Below are 21535 nucleotides of genomic sequence, written 5' to 3'. Positions count from 1 at the left end.
CCAACAGGTCCATGTCCTTCCTGTGCTGGGGACCCCAGAGCTGGATGCAGCACTGCAGGTGGGGTCTCACCAGAGCAGAGGGGCAGGTCCCCTCCTTCACCCTGCTGGTCATGCTGCTTTTGATGCAGCCCAGGACACGTTTGGCTTTCTGGGCTGCGAGGTTCATGCCCAGCCTCTCCTCCACCAGCACCCCCCAAGTCCGTCTCGGCAGAGCTGCTCTTGATCTGTTCATCCCCCAACCTGGATTGATACCAGGGATTGCCCTAACCCAGGTGCAGAACCTTGCACTTGTTAAACTGCATGAGATTCCCATGGGCCACTTCTGGAGATTGTCCAGATCCCTCTGGATGCTGTCCTGTTGTTCAGGTGTGTCAACAGCACCACTCAGCTCAGTGTCATCTGCAGACTTGTTGAGGGTGCATTCAATCTCTTCACCTATGTCGTTAATGAAGATATTAAATAACACTGGTCCCAGTCCTGAGGGACACCACTTGTCACTCACGTTCATCAGGACTCTGAGCCATTAAGCACTACCCTCTGGATGTAGATGTCCAACCAATTCCTTATCCATCATATTATTAATTAGGCATCTCAGTGGCAACAAAAGACAGATTGTACCATTGTGGTGGAAGTTTTGTGGTGTCTTGACAGAGCACCTGGCTGACTATTTAGCACATGCTGGCTGCTTCTACACTAGCATGGAAGTAGGAGTGTTCTTTATAAGCAGATTTACCAGTTGTCTGCATTTATAGGTCTTTTGTCCACATCGCTGGGTGGGTTCAAAGTACATAAATTCTATTTGAAACTAAAGCAAAAGATGCAATCCCAACTGTTTGTGAGAGTTCACTTCCAGAGGCTCAAACTAGGGCCAGTCTGAAATAAAAAATACCTGTAGAAGTCTTATTGTGAATATTAGGTCCTCAGTGTCGGCTGTTTCCTCTGCCACTCATTCCTATTGGTATGCACTGGGTGCTAATACTGATACAGCACCTGCATCCTGCTGCCCCCCAAGCTGTCCCTGCTAACAACCTTGCTACATGTGCCATGGTTCTGAGGAGTGTGTCATGTTCCTGCATGACCACTTGTATTTTGGGCTGATTGAGGCCTCCGGTCTCTTGCTGAGCATGACGAAGATGTACACCCAGCCCTGGGAACTCAGAAGTACTCCTGAGTCTTCCTGTACAGTACTCAGTTTTTCATTCCACTGGAAACAGGAGTTATTGAAGATTTTTACTGCATAGGGACAGAAGATACACCAAATAAATTGACCTCCTTTAATCATCTATTTCAATCGTTACTATACTTACTGGTAGCAGCATTCCTGCTGTGGGACAGAATGAACTGCCAAAAGCATTTTCTTGATTTTCTGCAAAATTTTATCAATTCTTTTACTGGAGGAATCACCTTAGCTATATACCAAGTGGCATTCATTGCCTCTGAAGAGATTTGTGATTTTCCTAAGAGCGTGATTTTGAAAGTTTGCAGGGAAAGGACCACATTTTGAAGTCAGCTATGACGACTAATGTGGGGATGGTGCTAGAGCTATTGCTGTTTTGTCAAATCAGAGTTTTAATTAGGCTATAATTCTTTAGAAAGTTCCATATATAAACTCATCACATTCTTTTAACTGTCTGTATATCCTAAAACTTTTGTAGTTCAGTAATGCTAGAACAATCAAAAAAATTCCAGTAATGCTAGAACAATCAAAAAAATTCCACATGTAGCACAAGATCGGTTTTAATTTATAGCAACTTACTGTGCTTCCTCTATTACTTCTGAATTCTAAATCATTTTCTATGACAGAATAAGTAAATCATGCAAAACTTTCCTATGTAATATTTCAAATGGTAGTTTCACTGCCTTGCACCATGGGAACTGTAGTGTTGGAGAATCTAAGACTGAAGTCCTGTAATATTGATGTGCATCTATTTAATTCCAGATGCAGCATATCAGTGCATGTTTCATGTTGCATGACCATAAAGTAATAGAAAAGTAATTTTTACTGAAAATAAGTGAAAAATAAAACTCCTTCTACACTGTAACATTCACACTCACCTCACAACAACACTGATAAGAGCCTTCTTCTCTTGGCATTGTGGTTTCCCAGACTAGTTGCCAGTGTACTCTGATGCTGCTCCTTCCCTGTCTGTGGCAGGTGTTCACTACAGAAGTGGATGAAGCCTTCTAGGAAATCATTTTCTCCAGTGGTCATTCCTGCACCTCTCGCTGTCATTACTTCACCTGCAGGGAGGGCTGGCAGAGGGGACTGTGCAAGCACTTCTCGTCTGCTCCAGTGCTGTCAGCTGGAGGATTGCTGTGATCCTCCACTACCGCTTTAAGCCAGAGAAGCTCACAACCCAAAAGCAGATTTGGAGCAGCCATGCAGTTTAAATTGTTAGCCCTCCTGAAGAGAAGGTACCATCAAGCATAGGGGCAGTAGGTTGGGGTGTTTTGAAGACCTACAGCCATGTTCAGGAACTAGACTATTAAACCACAAGGTTTCCCATTCATTTCTGGTTTTTAAGCTGTACATATTTCATACAGCAGGTATAGTAAAACAAAGGGTACTTAGATGGTGTAAGTAAGCTTAATTGGTTTGAGCCTGTGTTTTGGAAACATTTCTTGTCTTCTCAAAACTCCAAATTTCAAATAAGAAAGGCACCATTTGTGATTCAAGATCATGAATCACGTGATAAAAGATAGTAATTTCAGCGCTTCTTCACACAAAATAATAAAATGCATAGATGTCAAGTCAGAAAATCCTGTGTATTTTGCAAGCTTTGCAGATAAGCAAAAAGAGACCAGAAGAGTGAAAAAAAGTGCATGTTTTACTTTAAAAAAACCAAACAAAATCTGTTCTTGCATTTTTGTCTAAAATAATATATCCTTGTCCAGTTATGACATGAGAAAAGTGCAGCTACATTTTCTGTGGGGATTTTTTTGGCTGAAATACTGTCTTTGTCAAAGTTACTTGAGCTTCGGTCATTAGCTTGTGTACTGCAAATTTTCCAACCATTTGCAAGCAGTATTTTGTCTCCATCCATCTTTCTGTGGAGGCTTACTAGAAATACAGCACAAATTGAATTGTCCAAAGAAAGGCATTCTAATTTTAAGAGTTCCCATTTTAAAGCTATATGTCTGGTTTCTATTGGGTCTTCTTCTCAGCACATCTATATCACTTTTCTCTTACTGCTCGGGCAATTAACTACATCTCAGAACACCCCAGGGAGGGAGGTACTCCTCTCTCATTCTACCAGTGAGGAAGCCATACCACAAAATATTGAACAATTGTCCGAGGTCACTGAGCAAACAAGGAGTAGAGCTAGTAATCCCAATTCCTGTGCAGTGTGCTCTCTCCACATATATGCAATAAAAGAGATTTTTTTTTCTCACAGGAAAGAAAACTATTGTATTCTGAATTAAAAACAACTTCTGTTTCTAAAACACCAAAAGGTAAATGAAAAATCAAATTGAACCATTACACTACTTGCTGTTATATACATCTTAACTATCTACTCAGAACAGCTTTCTAATCTTTTCCTGGCCGCCTGTCTGAAATAATTGACCAGAAGCTAATAAAATTGTGCCCAATAATTGTGGGCAGTATTCCAATGTTAAATAAGTTACTGGGAAGAAAAAGTGGTCAGGTCTTGATTAATACCAGAATTAAGCAATGACTATAAATAAAAAATAATTAGGAAATAATATACTCCTATGTAAATCACCGTTAAGATACATTTTTATTTTTAACTCATCCATGATTATGATCTGCCCTTTAGCTATTGCATTGTTTCCCTCTCTGTGTTTGTGAAAGAGTTTTATTCAGTACTGGAAAATTCCATTATGAGTGTCATAGGTTAGCAAGCATAGTCCCGGAAGGGACGTCCTTGCTAAGGGGTGCTTACAGTTTCCTCTGGGAACTGATAGAACCTATCAGCTGGCCAGTTTGAATATGGACAATTCTCTTAGCCACTTAAAGTTGTGATCACCTCTGTGATCCACATTTAAGAATAGGCAAACTCCCCCTCCAAGCTCTCTCTCGTTTCCGGCGCTGGCACAGGTGGCTGCAGGGCCCGAGCAGGGCCCAGTGGGCCCAGCCAGGCCCTGCTTGGGCCAGGCCGGGCCGGGCCACGGCCATCCTGAAGCCATGGACCTGTTCCAGCCGTGGAACCCCCCCCCCCCACTGCCTTGCCGTGGGCAGCCGGAGCGGCTCGGCTCTCCCCCCTCTCCACTTCGATAAGAAAAATTCAACATTCCAGCTGCAAAGCTGCAAGGCCGAGGTGAGATTAACCCTTTTACTGCTGTGAAGAGCTGAAAACCTGAGGGAAGAGAGAGAGGAGATGCTTAAAGCTGAAATTCTGTTGTGAAGCTATGATATATTAGAGTATCCTGTTGTAATTTCATGAAGATATGGGGGGTGGAGTGTTCAACTCGTGAGCAAAAGCACCTGCGCTGAGATAGGCAGATGCTGACGCAGCTGTAATTTCATGAGAAGTTTGGACAGGGAGAGATGAACCAGATGAGGACTTTTGCTCCAAACGGGAAAGGAGAAAACCTCAGTCCGTAGAGATGAACCAGATGAGGACTTTTGCTCCAAATGGGAAAGGAGAAAACCTCAGTCCCTAGAGATGCTCCCAGAGATAGTCCTAACGATGAAGATGAGGAAGACCCTTTGCTCCCAGGGAAGGAGAAGGGCCTCTGTTTTTGTTTCTGAACGGCTCAACCTTAAAATTATACCCCAAAAAACTTCAAGAGTGGACCCTCGAAGGCAGTTGCGGGAAAAGCTGCAAGTCGGGGGAAAGGACTCACACGCAGGCAGAGACTCCTCTTCCTAAATGGACTGAACAATATTTGGAAGTGGGTGGCTGTCTCGTTGTGATAATGTTTTCATAGCATGAGCAAGAAGAGACTTCTCTTTCTAAATGGACTGAACAAGGTTATTATGGAAGTGGTAAACAGACTGAACATCTTAAGGGTTGTCTTTGAACATTGTCAGTGGGAGAAGGGAGGAAGGTGGGGGGAGGAGGAGAGTTCTGAAGGTGGTATGATTTTTTTTTCCTTCTTTTAGGTCTGTTAATAAACTTCTTTATATTCTTTCAAGTTTAGTGCCTGTTTTGCATTTCTCCTAATTCTTATCTCACAGCAGATAAACAGTAATGAGTATTTTGGACCAAACCACTACAATGAGGTTGCAGAATGCTAAACGAAGAGTAAAAAAAAAGTGTCTGAATATGTGATTTTCTCAAATCTTTACTTGAAGACATTTAAGCATGTGATGATAGCCATATGGATAGACCACTGAATTTTTCTGTGCTTGCAATAATGCGTAGGTAAAATAGTAAGACAGAAACAACTCCATATGTATCCCTCTCTGTGCTATAAATGTTTCCATTTTGATCCCATATTCAAAGAAATTTCTCAGGTTAAAAATTATATGACCTTTTTTTTATTCTGACTCTCTAATAAGAAAAAGAAAAACTAACTAAAATTCTGTATTCAAACAGATTAAAGCTATGGAGTCTCCTAGCAGTTGATAAAAAAATAATCTTCAAAGCCTCAAGTAAGGTATCAATAATGTCTGTAATAAATATTGAAATAAATGATTTCTGTAACTCAATGAACACAGTAAACAAGAGTCCATCTGAACCATAAGAAGCAGTGCAAAAACACTAATACGCAATTTCAGTCGGGCATAAGCCAAGGGTGCTGATTGCCTGTGATAATAAGAACAATTTTATATCCTAGAGGTGAGCTTCAAATGCCAATTCACAGGGAGCGTATAGCAGACTGAAGGACATATGCAGTGTAATCAAAAGGGCTGTGCCCATGTCTTCACACTTCTTACCGAAGTAGCTATAACACTTCATATCACACACAATCCTTTAGCCCAAGCACTCTCAGATTCCTCACCTATAAACTCTCTTAATTTTCCATCATGCTGCTATAACTTGCACTTTCAGTTTTTCTGAAAGTAAAACATACAGTATTTCTCCTTAAATTCCTGGAAAAACTCTGCCCTCAGTTATTTATCTGCCTGTGTGGATTTCCTTTTAACCATAGTCTTTGAAACCTGATACCACTGGAGACAGTCAGAAGTGAAAAGGACAGGGAATGAGTGTGGTCTGCTAGAGCAGAAAGACTGGATGGAAGTCTGCATGTCACTGAGGGAAGGGGAAGTTCAGACTCCACAGGGTTTCTCTTCACAGGAATCAGAAAAAGGAAAACAAATCAGCAGTAAAACACAACAACCACCCTGCACATTTCTTCAGCTCTTGGGCAATGTCTCACTTGTTCTCCCAATTACCTTTCTCTCTCCAAAGCTACACCTATTGCCCGTTCTTCACCTGAAATCCCTGTCCATTTCATTAATATGTCACTTTATTATGATGAAATAATGTCCAGGTTCTCTTTCCTCCCCTTTTGGCACAGTCTTTCAGAGAAAGACCAGGCTCGCTCACTGTTCTCCTGTTCTCACAGTGAAAGTCAGTCTGGTAATCAAACTTTCAACCCTTCTACTACCCAGCGAGCTGCCCAAATCTCTGTGTGACTGCTGAGGTAATATATAGGACTCCAGCTTTTAAGACTGTTCCTGAAAATAGAGATTTCCATTCTCAGGAACTCCCTTTCTTCCCTTGGTGCTGAAAGAAAAAGGTTACCTTGGACTTCTGGAAGGGAGGCATGGAAGAGCAGCTTTCATGTCAAGGGAACTTTAATTACTAGCATGCAGGTTCATTGTTTATTAAAACCCCCCCTAGGAAAAAAACACTAGCAATCTGATTTCTTTTTTGGTGTGGCTGCATCTTGTAGTATATTTACACAGCGTGGTTCAGAGACTCTTGATAGTGCTGCTCCCTATCATCTTGCTTTCTCCACAATAAATATATAATCCTTTACTGCTATATGAGTGGTAAACACCAGGGTTTTCTCAGTTGAAGGCTGTAGTCCCAAAACTTCAACATCTGCTTTGGCTATGGATTCACCTGTTAATACAGTAGGCTCTATCAACAGGAGCTGTTAGCTGTCAACTATCGCATCATATTTCAATTATGGTGTTAAAGTCTGAAATCAAGCAAATAGGTCCACCATATTACTGAAAGAAAAAGCATAAGAGACTTGTACCACAAATTATGACTCAGTTTTTGTTCCGTATCAGGAGCTGGTACGGTCACAGGAGCAATTTGCTTTAAGAACAGTCAAGGCAAAACAGTTTCCTCCAGCTGGTAATACAAAGTCATTTTTTACTGCATGAGTACTGCCAAAAAGACTGTACATTTCACCTTTATATGAAGGTGCTTCAATCTGGACAACGCTGAGGGGACTAAAGAGAAACAAGAAATTGGCTTGTCTTTGTGTCGTGCATTTACTGGATATTTTTACTAATTCAGTCATTTTCATTTATTTAAATAAAGTTTCTCTTTTCCGTATAAATCTCTCTTGTCCCCAAGGCCTCTCTGCAAATGCAGTACCACTTCAGCAAAGGGTAATTGAAGCTGCAAAAAATTTACAGTAAAATGCCATTTTTAAAGGGTGTAATGAGACATACTGCAGAGACAGGATTTTTAAATCCACTATACAGAAACTTACTCCCTGTAGGAATGAGAGACCTGAGGATTTAGAACTATATCATATTGGCTGCCACTTCTTCAACCCTCTAGGCAGTAGCTTTCCACAGTAAACTTTGGTTTCATGTGACCATAAAACCCCTGATATTCAAAAAGAGAACATCCTGAAGAACTCAAAGAAAATAAATGGAGTGCACCAAAAAATCACAGCAGGAGTGTTTCTTGTTCCATAGCAAGATCAACTGCTGCCAAATCTTTTCCAGAGATGCCCACTCCATATATGCTAGCCTGAACTCACTTTAGCTCTACAGTTGCTATTGCCCTCATACCTCAAGGCAACTAGATAATGAAGTGGAGTTGCAGAGAAGACATCTTGCAGAGAAAAAATAGCTTTCAGAATTTTAACAGGCTTTTTATGTTTTATATTTTCATTTTTCATCGTCACATAGCATTATCTTTTTACAAAAGGAATCTTTGATACCTGATTTAACCATTTAGTATTTTTTGCCTAGTGACAGCTATTTATGTTCTCAGTGGCCACAGAAGTCAGCAGTCATTAGCAAAAACAAGATCCGGGCAATGTTGCGCTCTGGCGTGATATAAGATGATACACTGTGGTTTGTGCATTTCCATTTCAATCACTCTGAGTATGATCAGTTAAAGTCAGAGGAAGACAAAACCAGAAATCATTTGACAACCCACTGGCTCATTTAGGAGATAATTCAAGTTTTGGGTTCAACTGCTGGACCATCACTGTAGGGAGTTTCCTGATTGCACCTTTGGGAGGGTTAAATTCCAGAAATATCACACCAGAAAGGAAGAAGAAGATTTGTAGAAGCTTTGTAAAAACTGAACTAGACTTACAGTTTTTACCTTATGTGTCCTGAGCATAATTGATTCACCAAATTTGAAAAAGTGTTCTAAAGATACTGCAAAGTAAAATCTTTTGCCTAATGTAGTAACTTCACATTTTTCTTCCATTATTTTCTTTCTTTTGGTCTCAAATGGAAGTAAAAAATTAAACATATCTTTCTTATCTTTTCATGATTCAACTCCTCATTTTGTTACCATACCAGCAGCATTAAACGTTATTCAAATTCCTGCTTTAACTTAAATGCTAGAAACTCAAAACATCAAATAAATTCTGAACTGGCAGACTAACACAGTGATTTTTCCAGAGCTGACTGTACCACCAACTCAGTAGTTACTCATTCTCTGCTGAAAGTGAAGGAGTAAGGCTTTTTTTTCTTCCTAAGATAGACAGGTTTCCTGTGTAGAGAAGTAGGTTAGTTTTCTGTAAGTTTTTTTGTGGGAGGATAAAGAAATGGATGATAATACCATCCTCATTTTGATTTTCTACAGCTTTCAGCCAGAACCCTCAAGAATTTTGACAGCCATTATCAGTGGCATCCCTTTGTTCTTTCAATTTTAGATATTTACAAAACTTGTTTTTCTCTTCTGTTTTTAGCACAAGAAGAATGGGCTACAACCCGTTCCAGCCTAAAGGCACCACCTCCAAGGTCAGCCAGAGGGGGTTACAGGGAACACCCCTATGGTAGATATTGAAGGTCCTCCTCATCTGTGACCTCATCTCAAAGACAATTAATAGCCTGTGGTCTCCACATAAACAGCAACAAGACAAGTAATAGTCCATTTCTTTTCTATCCTAGGGATTACTGCTCATTATTATCCTATGTACTACTTGTATTTCCTATAACATTTGCGTGACATTGGCATTAGTATTATTTTATAACACGGACTTAAAAAAACAGAGACAAAAAAACCTTTGGCAAGCATTGTCTATAAACTATTCAAAGATGATGTTCTGTTGGTTGTATTCATTGCTGTGTGTAACTTAAAAAGCATGACACTGTTACAGATCTTGAGTCTCTCTACATACTAGCTAAGGCTAAGTTTCTGTTTAGGGTTGCTGAAAGACTGTAATATGATTTTTGATTTTTTTTTTTTGAGCCAGACAATAATCAAGCTGTAGATAAGATGTTTTAACCTGTCTTTTTTAATATATGTTAGTTTAGATTAAGATGTTCGATATTAAGTTTGTAAATTTAATTTTAAATGCTGTTTTAATGGGGTTGAAAACAAGCAGCTACTGTATGTATGTAGCTAACTGAAGTTGTTCAGTGTTTTAACCTGTATTTGTTAAAAAAAATCACTTAAAGTTCCATGTGTAAGCTTCTCTAAATAGGAAACCATAATTTTGTCAAATATGTTTGCCATAATTTGTCAATAAAGCTGAAACCTTTTGTAACAAACTAAATTTGGAATTACTTGTTTTCTAGCTTTAAATGCCTGCTTTATTTCTTTTTCAAGAGATGCCTAAAATGTTTTTTATATAAAAATTACAAAAATGAACCCAAGCCTGTTTTAAGATTTTTTGTGTAAGACTTTAAAAGTTGTATTAATAACTTCTTGTTGTTAAATAATATAAAAGTTAACAAACTAAACTGTTACATGAATCATGGTTAGTATCCACTAATGTATAACATGTTAATGGAAAAAAATGCTTTAGAACAATAAATGGATTTTAAACTATCCTTTAAGCTTGATCTTGCTAAACACAAACTCTGATTGACTTGTTTGTATTAGCATGTCTCTCGTGAGAATGTAATGGAGTTTAAAGAGGTAAGATTACCACTTACCACTGTTAGACTGTCTAAATGCTAGTTCTTCAACCTTTGAGTTTCCCCGCACATTAAATATCCCATTCAACATGTAAGCATTGCATAGATTCACCTATTTGTTTTCACTCAGAAGAGTGCGTTGACTGCATTTTTCGTAGTATATAACAATTTGTCTTGATAAACAAATCATCAGTGTCACTGCCCAGTTGTTGGTACTCAACTTCAAAAACTTTATTTGTAATTTTCAGTGCTAAATATCACCGCCCTTGAAGGCAGTTTAGAGGGCTGATATTTCTTTTGAGACTATCAGACTTGATGGCTGATGATTATTAAGGAAATATGTCGCAGGACTCAAAGGATGACTAAACGTTAAACAGGTAACACTAATAGTAACTCTGTAATTTTGAGTATGCAACAGTAATGTAAAATATTCTCAGTTATTAAGTTACTGATAGTTAAAAAAGTAAACCTACCAAAAGATAACGAATAGGTATATAGGCTATTAAAACAACTAATTAACATTAACTAGTGACAACAAAATTATTCTACAATATATAACCCTCAAAGTAATAAACAGAACTAAAATTAACAATAATAGTAATGCAACTCTTGCTAACAACAAATATATAACCTAAATTTTGATGAAGAAAAGAAAAAAAGAACAGAAGACTTGATGGTAGGGATGCCAAAACTGTTAATCCTTTCAATACAGTCTTTTTGTTTACAGTGGCTTTTTGTCAATGTGATTGGTTTACTTTTTTGATGCGACTAAAGTACAGGCCGATTGCTGTTCAGTTTGTGAACAAAATCTCTTGCAGCTGGAGTTGCATGCTAGCTCTTTTTGAATAGTTTATGATGAGTATGTTTTGTCCTTTGAAGTGTTAAAGTGAATTTAGTAGGCTACATGATGGTTACATTGAGTTTATTCTGTCTCACTATTTCAGGGACTCACAGGCATTGGACAGCTAAGCAGCAGATCTGCTGGGAAGTGGTCAGGTAAGCTCCACTGCATCTCAGGGGTTTTTCCTGTTTGCTGTTTGATCAGTGCATTTGTTTTTATTAATGCACGAGAACGTATTCAGCTACCATTTTAAAATCTATGTCTTGCCAGCAACGTTTCTCTGCGTATCAACATAGTGATTATGGTATAATGGCAATCAAAACATTTGCATATATGTTATGCTACTCTTCATTTAAATTAAAGAAGTCTTGTCATCTATCCTTTAAATGGTAAATATTAAGATGATGTACTTTACAACTGCTCTTGCCAAAAACATGAGCTTCTTTTTATTAAGAACATGCCTACATTTTGGCTAGTCACATAGCAAAGAAAAATACAATACTAGCTTGTCTTTGCTTCTGAAAATATTTAACATTTCTTCCTATGAAAAAATCTATCTGTATAGAGACAGGAAGTTTGTTGTTTATTCTTATGCTTGGTAGGTTTTTCTTTTATATGCTTCAGAATGATAGGGACACTGAGGTATCACTATGCAATGGCATGGATTGAGCCATTACTTATATTTCTCTGTTAAACACATTTAAACCTGAAAGTTTATCTTGAATGACCTCCTTAAATAGACTTCAGGTTCTATATCAGATTTTTGACTGAAGACAAATGTCATTGCTGGAAACAAACAAAAAAAATTCAGCTAAGTTAAAACTTTGTCCATGGACTCAGAAGTGTGAACCTAATCACAATACAAAAAGTACAAATTCTTGTCATCATTGTTAAACTAGATAAGATATACACAAATACACAGTCCTAGACACATTTATTACTCTGGCATCTTTTCCCATTACTGTGGTCTGGATGATGTAACATTTTCCAGGTATGGTGATATTCAACAGTTACTTACAAACCACAAGTTGTGTTGTATAACAAGATATAAAGGGTTTAATTTTCCTCTCCTAAGAGTTGCCTCAAGATCTTTATAAATTGGTTTTATTGATGTGCTACAACCACCCTACAGACCAAAGAGATGTAACATGGCATTAAGGTTTGTCTGCATATTACAGTCACATCAGTGTGAGTGTAGCACTGCACATAGTTACACAAATTTGCTTCAGTCAGTATGTATCTCTACAGAAAAGAAAAACACTTTCCATTGCTATAAATAGTTTCCTACTGGTATAACCGTGATTTTAGATTATTATGTATTATAGATTTTACTATATAAGGAAATACTCATATGCCTTACTGAAATGATTAATAACACAAAGCTGTGAGCAGGTCATACCTGATGTAAGTGAGATCCAGAGCAAAGTAGGTAAAATTAATTTCTCACTTGTGCATCACATTTTTATGTGAGGGTAACTACTGTGAACTCCTTGAGGATGGACTTCAATAAATACAGCTTTATAGCAGAGCAGCATCCTCTAATATTCCTGTCTCCAAGTCCACTTTACAGCCATTACTTGTGTATATTAAAAAAAATGGCAGAAAGTGTCAGTAAAATGATGCATTGTGAAACATTCTTACATAAGGATTATTTAGAAAAAGTAGGTTAAATCAGTGCAAGCAAGCAACTGTTCATCCAAACATTTTTTCTATTGATTTTCAGGAAAACAGTATGAAAAATTACCAATGACAGCATGTGCTGTTCAGTGCTAACTAAAAGTATATTTCACTACTGTTTCTGAAGAAGCCTTGCAGTTAATCAGCTGTGTCTTGGGAAAAGCATAATCCACTTTATTAATTTTTGAGAGAGTAACAAGAGAGTCTGGTTGTTGTAATTAACAGCTGTCTTCAGGTCTTCCATGGAAAGCTGTGAGATATTCCACACATCCACCAGTCAGGCCAGCCATAATTCTGAGGTTCTGAAAACTTAATATGCACCACCAGAAAACCTGTAGCTCCACTCATGCTACAGATCACTCCAAGACACTTGTCACCAACCAAATTGGCTTAATTCACATACCAATTAGTTTTGTTTGTAATAGGAAGAAAAATCGATATAAAATATCAGAAGAAATAAATGAAAACATTAGGAAAGAGAAGTTAAAAATGCAAAATTTCTGTTCAAATATTTCTAAGATTTTTTTTTTTTGTTATCCAGGTTGACCTCATATATAGAACAGTTTGATCTTCAGAAGAAAATAGTGCAATATAGGTTTTAGTACTTTTTTAGTAGTTAAACCAGCAAATTATGTTTTGTTTAGCAGACTTCTTGTACGTATTCAAGAGCCATTCTAACTGAAAAAATCAGGTGTTTCTAGAGCAGCAACTTTTATTAGAAAATGAAGTAGCACCATGTAACTCTTTCTTTCCTATTCAGCTTATCTTACAGTGTTTAAACAAAGATCTTTAATCTTCAGATGAATAAATGAAGAAACTCAGGAAATACAGTATATCAGTATATCTGACCTCACCTCAGAGGATATTGGCAATGTTTTTGTAGCTCAGTGAGGTCCTCAACTTCCATTCAGAGTGACGGAGCTACAGCCATAAAGCCAAGAGATCTCTATCCCCTTGCTCCACACCCCTTCCACAGCCCAGCATAATTACTCCATTTTATTTAGACATGTGATGACTTCCAAACTGCATAGCACTGGTGTTAGTGATGGTGAGTGAGGGCATCAGAAACATCAGTGTGTCTGTGGTAGGGCTGAGGAGATAAATGTGCAGATCTTGTGATTGAGCACAGCGGGATGGAATAGCCTGTGTCTCTTTGTTGCCAGGGAGCTGCCAAACCACAGCCACGACTGAGGTACTGAGCTACATATCAGGAATTTAGTAAAGCAACCAAGTTGCCATTAGAATCAGGATGATTAACATGTATGAGTGCATTGGTTGAAAGGCTTATAATTTTATTGTGAGAATATGGATTTATGGTAGTCTTCATGAAATATCATCCAGGATTATTATCTGAAGGTTGAAATCAAGAACAAGTAACCAATGTATTGTGTTCAAATACAAACCAATTTTGTCTACATTAGTGGTGTATTTCCTTCATGTTTGACAGCAGGAGTGTTGTTTTGTGAACTTTCTAAGTCCAAAGTTTTGCGAGAGTCAAATACTGCAGCTACAGAATTATAAATAGAGGTAAAGGAGAATCATCAAATAAGCTGAACATTGGAGAGAAAGTCTTTGATAATGGGTGAAAGAAGCCTGTGATCTATTAAGGAAAGGAAGTCCTAGAGTATTTTTCATATTGTATTGCATTATCATGCAGAAACACGTTAATTCAAGACTATATAAAGGGTAAGTAGGGACAGCACTGGTATCGGTCTTCGTGCAACCTTCTTAGGGATACCTCATACTCTGTAAAGTTTACTGGTACACTTCCTTTCTTTTATGGAAAAATACTGTGTAAAATGAAAAGACAACTGAGAAACTCTACCTGAGTTTCTTAAACAACTACATATTTTGACAGAAAATTGTTCTCCTGTTGTCTTCTGTAATTTCTTTTGTGAAAGCAATACCAGATCTAAACAAGGTTATAATCTTACACAATCTGTTTGCTAACTTCTTAGCAAAGATGTTAAAGCAAATAGTTTTGGTTTTTTAATAAGTATTACCCCAATTCCTTTATAATATTGTAGAACTTCAATAAATGGCTCAAGATTGCAAGATAAAGTAGTTTGGGGAAAAATATTAATACAGTCAGAATCATAGAATAGGTTAGAAATGAATCCTTTGTGACAAAGAACCAATTTATCCCTATATCAGAAACCATGGATTTTTTAGGGGTCAGGAGGACAGAGTTCATTTGTAGACGCATTTTTTTTCAAGGTAGGATTTAAAAAAAACTTTAATTTCACTAAGAGGTTACAAAGTTTTCACACAAAAAGAAAGGCTATAGTTGAAAGGGTTGACTGTAGTTAATGTCCAAAGAATAAAGAACACATTTTTTATTATTTCATGTCATCCTCTGTTGTCAACAGATTCATCAAAGTACAAAAAGAACACTAATTAACGAGTAAAATCAGCAGAAAAACTGAAAAATATTTGAATGCTGAACAGAAAAATAATCCTAATGTCTTCTCAAGTTTTTTGTCCTCCATTAAAAACTTAGATGCACTCCGTGACCTCCGTCAGTTATTAAAACCCAAGAGTTACCAGAAAAAGTGTCACATGTTATCAGTTTTACTGTACTGGTCTGCTGGGACAGAACAGGCACACAGGTAACTTTCTCAAGGCATTATGGTTTCAAAGATGATCACCATCATCACTCTGTTTTTAGCTAATTAAATTTTTCTAGTCATTACTGTTTACCATTGAGACTCGACAGAAAGCTTTGAAATCATCAAACCTTTAATTTTTCTTCCAGTGGTTTTGTTTCTGGTGCTGTAGGTCAGGACCAGAAGTTTCAAATTCATTTGTAGGCATCAGGAAAATGATTCCTACTGAAAGATTTGCTGATCTACATAGCTATTGGACAATTTATGAGCTTTGCTCATGAGTATGCCAGTATCTTTTAGTGGAGACATACTGTATACAGTATTTATGTTCTGAAACCATGGAATCTAAACTGTGCCTGCCAGTATGAGTACAGGAAAGATTTTCTGTCCTTTCACAATCTCTGGTTGACTTAGTAATTTGTATTACATCTTGGCAGAACATGTTGAAATACATCTCTAAATCATGCATATCTGGAACAAAGTTTTCATTCTCAAAGAGAAGCAATTTTTGTCAACTTAAGCACAAGAAATTCAGGTTTCTAAACTTCTACTAAAAACATGTCACGGTTTAAAGGCTTGTTTTTCTTACGTAAATCCTATTAAAAGGCTGTGTTGGGTAGTTATTGAAAGACATAAATGCGTCCTTTCCTAAAATAATTGAATTAATTTTGAAACCTAGTATGCTTTACTGGAGAATAGGAAGACTTGTTGAGAATGCAATTGCAGACATATATCAAATATGTAAATCAGAAGGAAGGTTTATTGGAGGAAGATCACACCCGTGCTGTAACGGTCATTATTCACATATTAAAAAGAAAAACATGAAAGAAAAAGACGTGCAGTTGATCATCTATATCCTGCATGTGCCCTAAGAATTTTTCAATATGCTATATGGAAACAATCAGAACTTCCTAATATCAATTCACAGCATTTGGGTGTATGAGGTGGAAAATAGAAATGCTTCGTGTCCTGATAAGAGTAGAATTAATTATGAAAACAATGTTTCTTGTTTATTTCTGTTGCTGCTGTACCTTATTTGTTTAATGGAGGTATAGTTTCTTGTTATACAGTGTGAGAATAGCTGCTTATATCTTGTTTGGCACTGCTGGATGCATTAGCTCATGATGGATGGCTTACTCACAGGAAAGCAGTGAATACCTTTGTTACGTGCCCTTGCGTTACAAGACCTTCACGCTGTGTTACCACCACCAAGTCAGAGGTACAAACTGCTGAGCTGCTCATCTGTGACTCAGCATTCTGGGTGGGCATGCTTTCTTTACTTCTGCACAGTAAACAGAACAAAATGTGCAGATATTTTGCATCATTATTTACTATATTCACTTCAAACTCCATATTCATTGCTCAGCTACTAATTCATTATATTTCTTCCTGAACTTTATAACAATCCTGCACAACCAGTGGCAAAAATCAGTGAAAAGGTCTTGCCAATGCAGCTTCTTTCTTTCTCTTTTCTTTTTTCCCCTTTTTTTCTCTTCTTCACAGAATAACATAATGTTTCGTATACCTACTGTAGCTGAAAAGATAATCAAGGACACTGTCATACAAATGAAATGTTGCTATTCGCTAATAATATAGGAATTCAGTGTGGTATTCTCTGAGTATTTAAAACTAATAGGGTTCTTTTTATTATTCTCTATGATATTTTTTTGAGTATTTAATACCTTTTTAATATCTGTTTCAGAATTCATGATGTAAAGATACAAACAACTGACAGGAATGTTGTATTACATTGAATTCTTGTTAAGCAAAGTAGCTTTCTGATGGAGAATTTAATCCTGAAGATCTTACCCAGGTTTCATATACTAAAAATCCATGCTGACATCAAGGACTGAAAAGGGAATATGAAATTCAGAATGTGATCTGTAGTCAGTTTTATAATTTAATTAAATTCAAACAGAACACTTACCTGTTAAGGACTGGATTGCTTCATTCCAGCCCATGTCCTGCTTAGCAGCAGTGTGAAATAACTTTGATCCAGAAAGAATACTTCAGATACAGTACCACATCAAGATTTTACTTTTTATGTCATCATAACCAATTTTCCCACATGCAAGAAAAATATTTAGTTGAAGGTACTTGCTTGGGACTGTTGCTCGCTCAAATCTCAACTTGGTGATCAAGTTCATCCATTCACTTTATTTTCATGAGAACTATCAAATTTCTGAAGGAGGCACAATACTTTTTGTATCACTGAACTTGTTTGCAGATCTAAGGCAAAAATGGGTTGCCCATTAGACTGTGAAGGCCTGTGGGATACGTGCTTCAGGGAATCTAGTGCTCATTTGAAAGAGTAACTGGAACCCCAGTAGTGCTGTGTAGTCCTTACAAAGCTGAAATAACACCTACAGTGCTCAAAAGAAAATTGCTGCATGGAACTCAAAATGCTTACTAAAGGCAGCAGGTATTTTAATCTCTGCCTTGTAATGGAGTGTTAGACAAACGGTGAAGCTGCATGATCTGGCTAAGGTCACTCAGCAGGTCACAGTGATGTAATAAAGGGCAATTAGCAAAGCAGCAGGTGAGGGTAAGAAGCTGCATCAGGAAATGAAACACAGGATGTATTCTGAGCTGGGATTTGTTTAGAGAACTGAACTCCCTTGTCCACAGTGCAGTTGCACTGTCATCATTTGATGCCTGCTGGACTTTACCAGGCAACTGGATGAAGCCACAGCAGAATGTGTGTGTATGGGGACCATACCTACATATGCCAGATTTACAGTGAAGAAGCCTGTTATTATTATCTTCATACATTTCCTTTATAACCCTGTTTTTCTATAGCTGCATCACCTGTTGCCATGGTAAGTTTCTCATGCTGTATGTCTTTGATGAGCAAGAAAGACATCTCGAAACACTGGTAAGGGCTTGAGACTCCTGGTAATACCCAATGTCCATCCCACAGCACTGAGCACAGTGGGATCGGACCCTAAAAACCTACATATTCTTAAACTTTGTAGTGCTGACAGTTTTAGAAATAATGGAAGTTCTATTTTAGACCATTTTAGGGATAATTTTAGATTCAGTCATTTGTTTGGGTTTTTCTACTTTGGAGTCTGCTTAGCTAAATTAATGGAAATAAGGCACCTGATTTTGTAATACATAGTCAACCAAAAATAACCCTAAGAATATGTTAAGGATCTAGACAGCTGTTAGCTTTTTAGTATAAAAACATTTTATACCAGGTTCCTCATCTGAACTTATTTCAATGAGTCATTCTCATCCATAGCTCTCACAGATGCCTCCATTTCTCTCATTTTTCTTGTAAGTATACTTTTTGCAGGGCTGGCCATATTATCTACCATTAAGATGTTCTATAAATGGAACTGTGTCCCCTTCAAATTAAATTTTCCAAGATAGGTATCTGGTCAAACCAAGGATTTTTGTCAAAATGCTAAACATTTCAGAAAAATAAAAAATCTTTTTTCTGTCAGATCTAGAAAAAGATGTTTGGGGTGCATGGCAGAGGGGTCAGGAGAAATATGTAGAACGAGCAAAAGCTCTGTGTGTATTAGCAAATTAGACAACACCAGAATGATCCTATCTCAGACTTATTTTCTCAGTGCTCGTATTTTTAATTGCACTGTCTTGCCTAATGTACAAGTTGATATCTGTGGTAATGTAAAAGCATTGTGTGCCCAAATAGGCTCTTAGCCACAGAACCACGGGCTGGCATTCCCAGTGATTTGGGTTACAAGTGGAGGGTGTTTAATGACCAACAGCTGAGTTTGACTAAAGCAGAGGAGTGGATTATATGATCCTTCAGCCCCTCTATCAGCAGACTTTTGTGTGAGGGTAGGCAAGTTGCTCAAAGTTGCTCAAACATTGCCTGCTAATGTTGTGTTTCTTGTTGTCTTGAGATCTTACAAAGACTCTTTGGATCTGATTTTCATCAGTTACAAGTGTCATCATCAGCTGTGCCTATGTAAAGTGCTGTTTAAGGTTAGATGCAAGCCTTGGCTTTCCCAGGGAACGTAACAGTGTTGCATGTTTTATTTTAACTCAGGAATACAATAAACAATTAGTTGCACTAATGAGGTATTCACATAGTATAGCCAAAAATGATGCAGAAAGCCAACTGCAAAATTCATAATTTTGTCAAGAAAAATTAAGGTTTTGAATAGAGTTCAGTAAATTAATAAAGGAAAAACACATTGAATAATGAGGATAAAAGAAATATCGAATAGCTGTTCTTTCAGTGCCCTTTCTTGTGCATGAAATCAAGCAGAAAAAAAAATTAAATCAACCATTTTAAACCCAATGATTTAAAAAAAAAAGAAAAAAGAAAACGTAACAAAATTTAACTCAGACACTGGCTACATCAAATGTATACATGACAAGACCTGAATTTGGGTTTCACAGACCTGTAACTGATATTTAACTAACTTCAGAGTGCTTGGCTTACTTCAACCATTTATTTTGCAAGCCTGATGTTTATACCTACCTGATTAAAGAAAAATGTCTCCCAAGTTTATGGAAAGGTTTACACAATTTGCAAATTGAGGTTTCCTGTATCATAAACTTGCTTAGGATATAAGGAACTCCCCTGAGTGACCCAAAAATTGTTTTCTGACTCTTCCATGAAAATCTGTTTGTTTTGGAGAATATCATGAGATGTCTACAAGGTTGTTGTTTGCCAACTCAGTTAACTTGCTAGAAGCTATAAAAAGATGCCTATATTCCCCTTCTCCACTGATCAGGATTTTTTCCTTCTATGTGACATTACCTTGGTGCAGCACTTGGGGAAATACTGAGCACATTCACCACCAAGCCTCAAATAGCTACTTTTGCTGCTACAAGTAGCCAGGGTATCTATACATTCAGTGGAGTGATCTTTGCTTACAGAAAATAATTCAGAATACCTACTCCAGATGCTCTAAAACACTCTCTGGATGTACCTTGTCTCCGTTGGCTGACTGAAGAGACTAACTAATGTGCTTAAAAAATGCCTCCCTCTCCAGCCTAAATCTTTAAATTCTCTAGCAATTCATTGATTTTAATAAGAACTTATTTTAATTGGTCTCTCATGGGACTGATTCTGTTAATATTATCAAGAAAAGGAACACAACTCCAACCCAACTTGTTCTTAGGAGTTCCCATTCTCATCCATACCAGCACTCAGAATTAATTTACTCTGGAAGAATATAATTATTCTTCTGTAATACCTGCATAAAGAGGGTTGGTGTTCATAAAACTCACCCCCACTATGTTTTTATTACTTTGCCAAAAGCATACTCATACTACTGTGCATGGACAATGAGCCTTCATCTCAAGTAGATGCTTGCAGGTACAGAAAAGGTATGGAGGCAGCACATGATAAATTTGTAGCAGTATAAAAATTAAGAATTCAGGTGAGAAATCTAGGCTAAAATGATAGCTAAAGTTTTATATAGTAACTCTACTAAAAGTTTCAAAAAGTAAAGAAAAATAACCCAAAATCTAGAAATACCAGTGTTTCGTTTGTTCCTTTCCCTCTTTTTTGCTCTGTTGTTCACAGTCATCATTTTAGAGACCCTAAGCATGTGATCATATGTTTTCCCATTCTACTTGTGCTTTGCAGGGAACAGGAATGTGTAGCAAATTCTGTTGTTATTTTTTGTAACTGCTTTATCTCATAGCATGCAGAATTTGGAAGGTAATGTCTTCCCAGACTTTTCTGTCATCCAAACTATAACCCTGTGTCACAGAGATGGTATGTGAAGCTACATAGGTCATTTAAGCTAAAATATTAATGTGACAACTAATTTTATGTTCTTCATTGAATATGTCTGCCCAACTTTATCTTGATTTTCAGATTTTTGGAGCCTTAGGGAAGTACTGTACCTTTTGAATGGTATTCAGGGAATTGAGAGTGCTCAACATCATTTGCAATAAATCACTGGCTTCTGAAGGACTGAACCTCAGGTTAGGACTCTCCACAGCCCTGAGTTCTGGACCTACCATTACCACCCTCTCTAGGATATGCCACCACTCAAACTTACAGTGATCTTCCAGTCTATCAGGTGAGCTGTAGTATTTTTCTATATGGTTTTAGTTTATGTCAAATGTCAGATAATTAGGTCACCTCAGTCTGCAAAAAATAGGATTATTTTAAACTAGTTCATATTTTGTTTGCCATTGGAAAGGAACTTATACAGAGACACTTGGGGTGCTTCTTACTTTGAAACAGGACAGTTTGATGATGTATCTAAA

At 37.4% G+C, this 21535-nt stretch overlaps 1 protein-coding gene across 15 annotated transcripts in view; it reads left to right on the top strand.

The window, feature by feature from the left end:
- The window catches only part of KHDRBS2 (KH RNA binding domain containing, signal transduction associated 2), a 299012-nt gene that overhangs the window by 257046 nt on the left and 20431 nt on the right, over positions 1-21535 (top strand). For 9 of the 15 annotated variants that reach the window (XR_006014112.1, XR_006014110.1, XR_006014111.1 and 6 more), the window contains exons 9-11: positions 9031-9204; positions 11149-11200; positions 12121-21345. Coding sequence is in view for 1 of the 15 variants with exons in the window: in XM_042016440.1 (XP_041872374.1) it covers positions 9031-9128 (98 nt within the window). In the remaining 14 variants the exon portion in view is untranslated. Of the gene's footprint in view, positions 1-9030; positions 10118-10452; positions 10582-11148; positions 11201-12120; positions 21346-21535 lie in introns of those variants that run through there. The other 6 variants (XR_006014104.1, XR_006014105.1, XR_006014102.1 and 3 more) reach the window with 6 other exon arrangements.

The sequence above is a fragment of the Corvus kubaryi genome, unplaced genomic scaffold (assembly GCF_017639235.1).
Source record: "Corvus kubaryi isolate FWS band 111438036 unplaced genomic scaffold, C.kubaryi_AGA036_p1.0 split3-73, whole genome shotgun sequence".
Classification (NCBI taxonomy): domain Eukaryota; kingdom Metazoa; phylum Chordata; class Aves; order Passeriformes; family Corvidae; genus Corvus; species Corvus kubaryi.
Note: the sequence above shows the minus strand (reverse complement) of the source record. Positions and strands in the feature narration are given on the sequence as shown.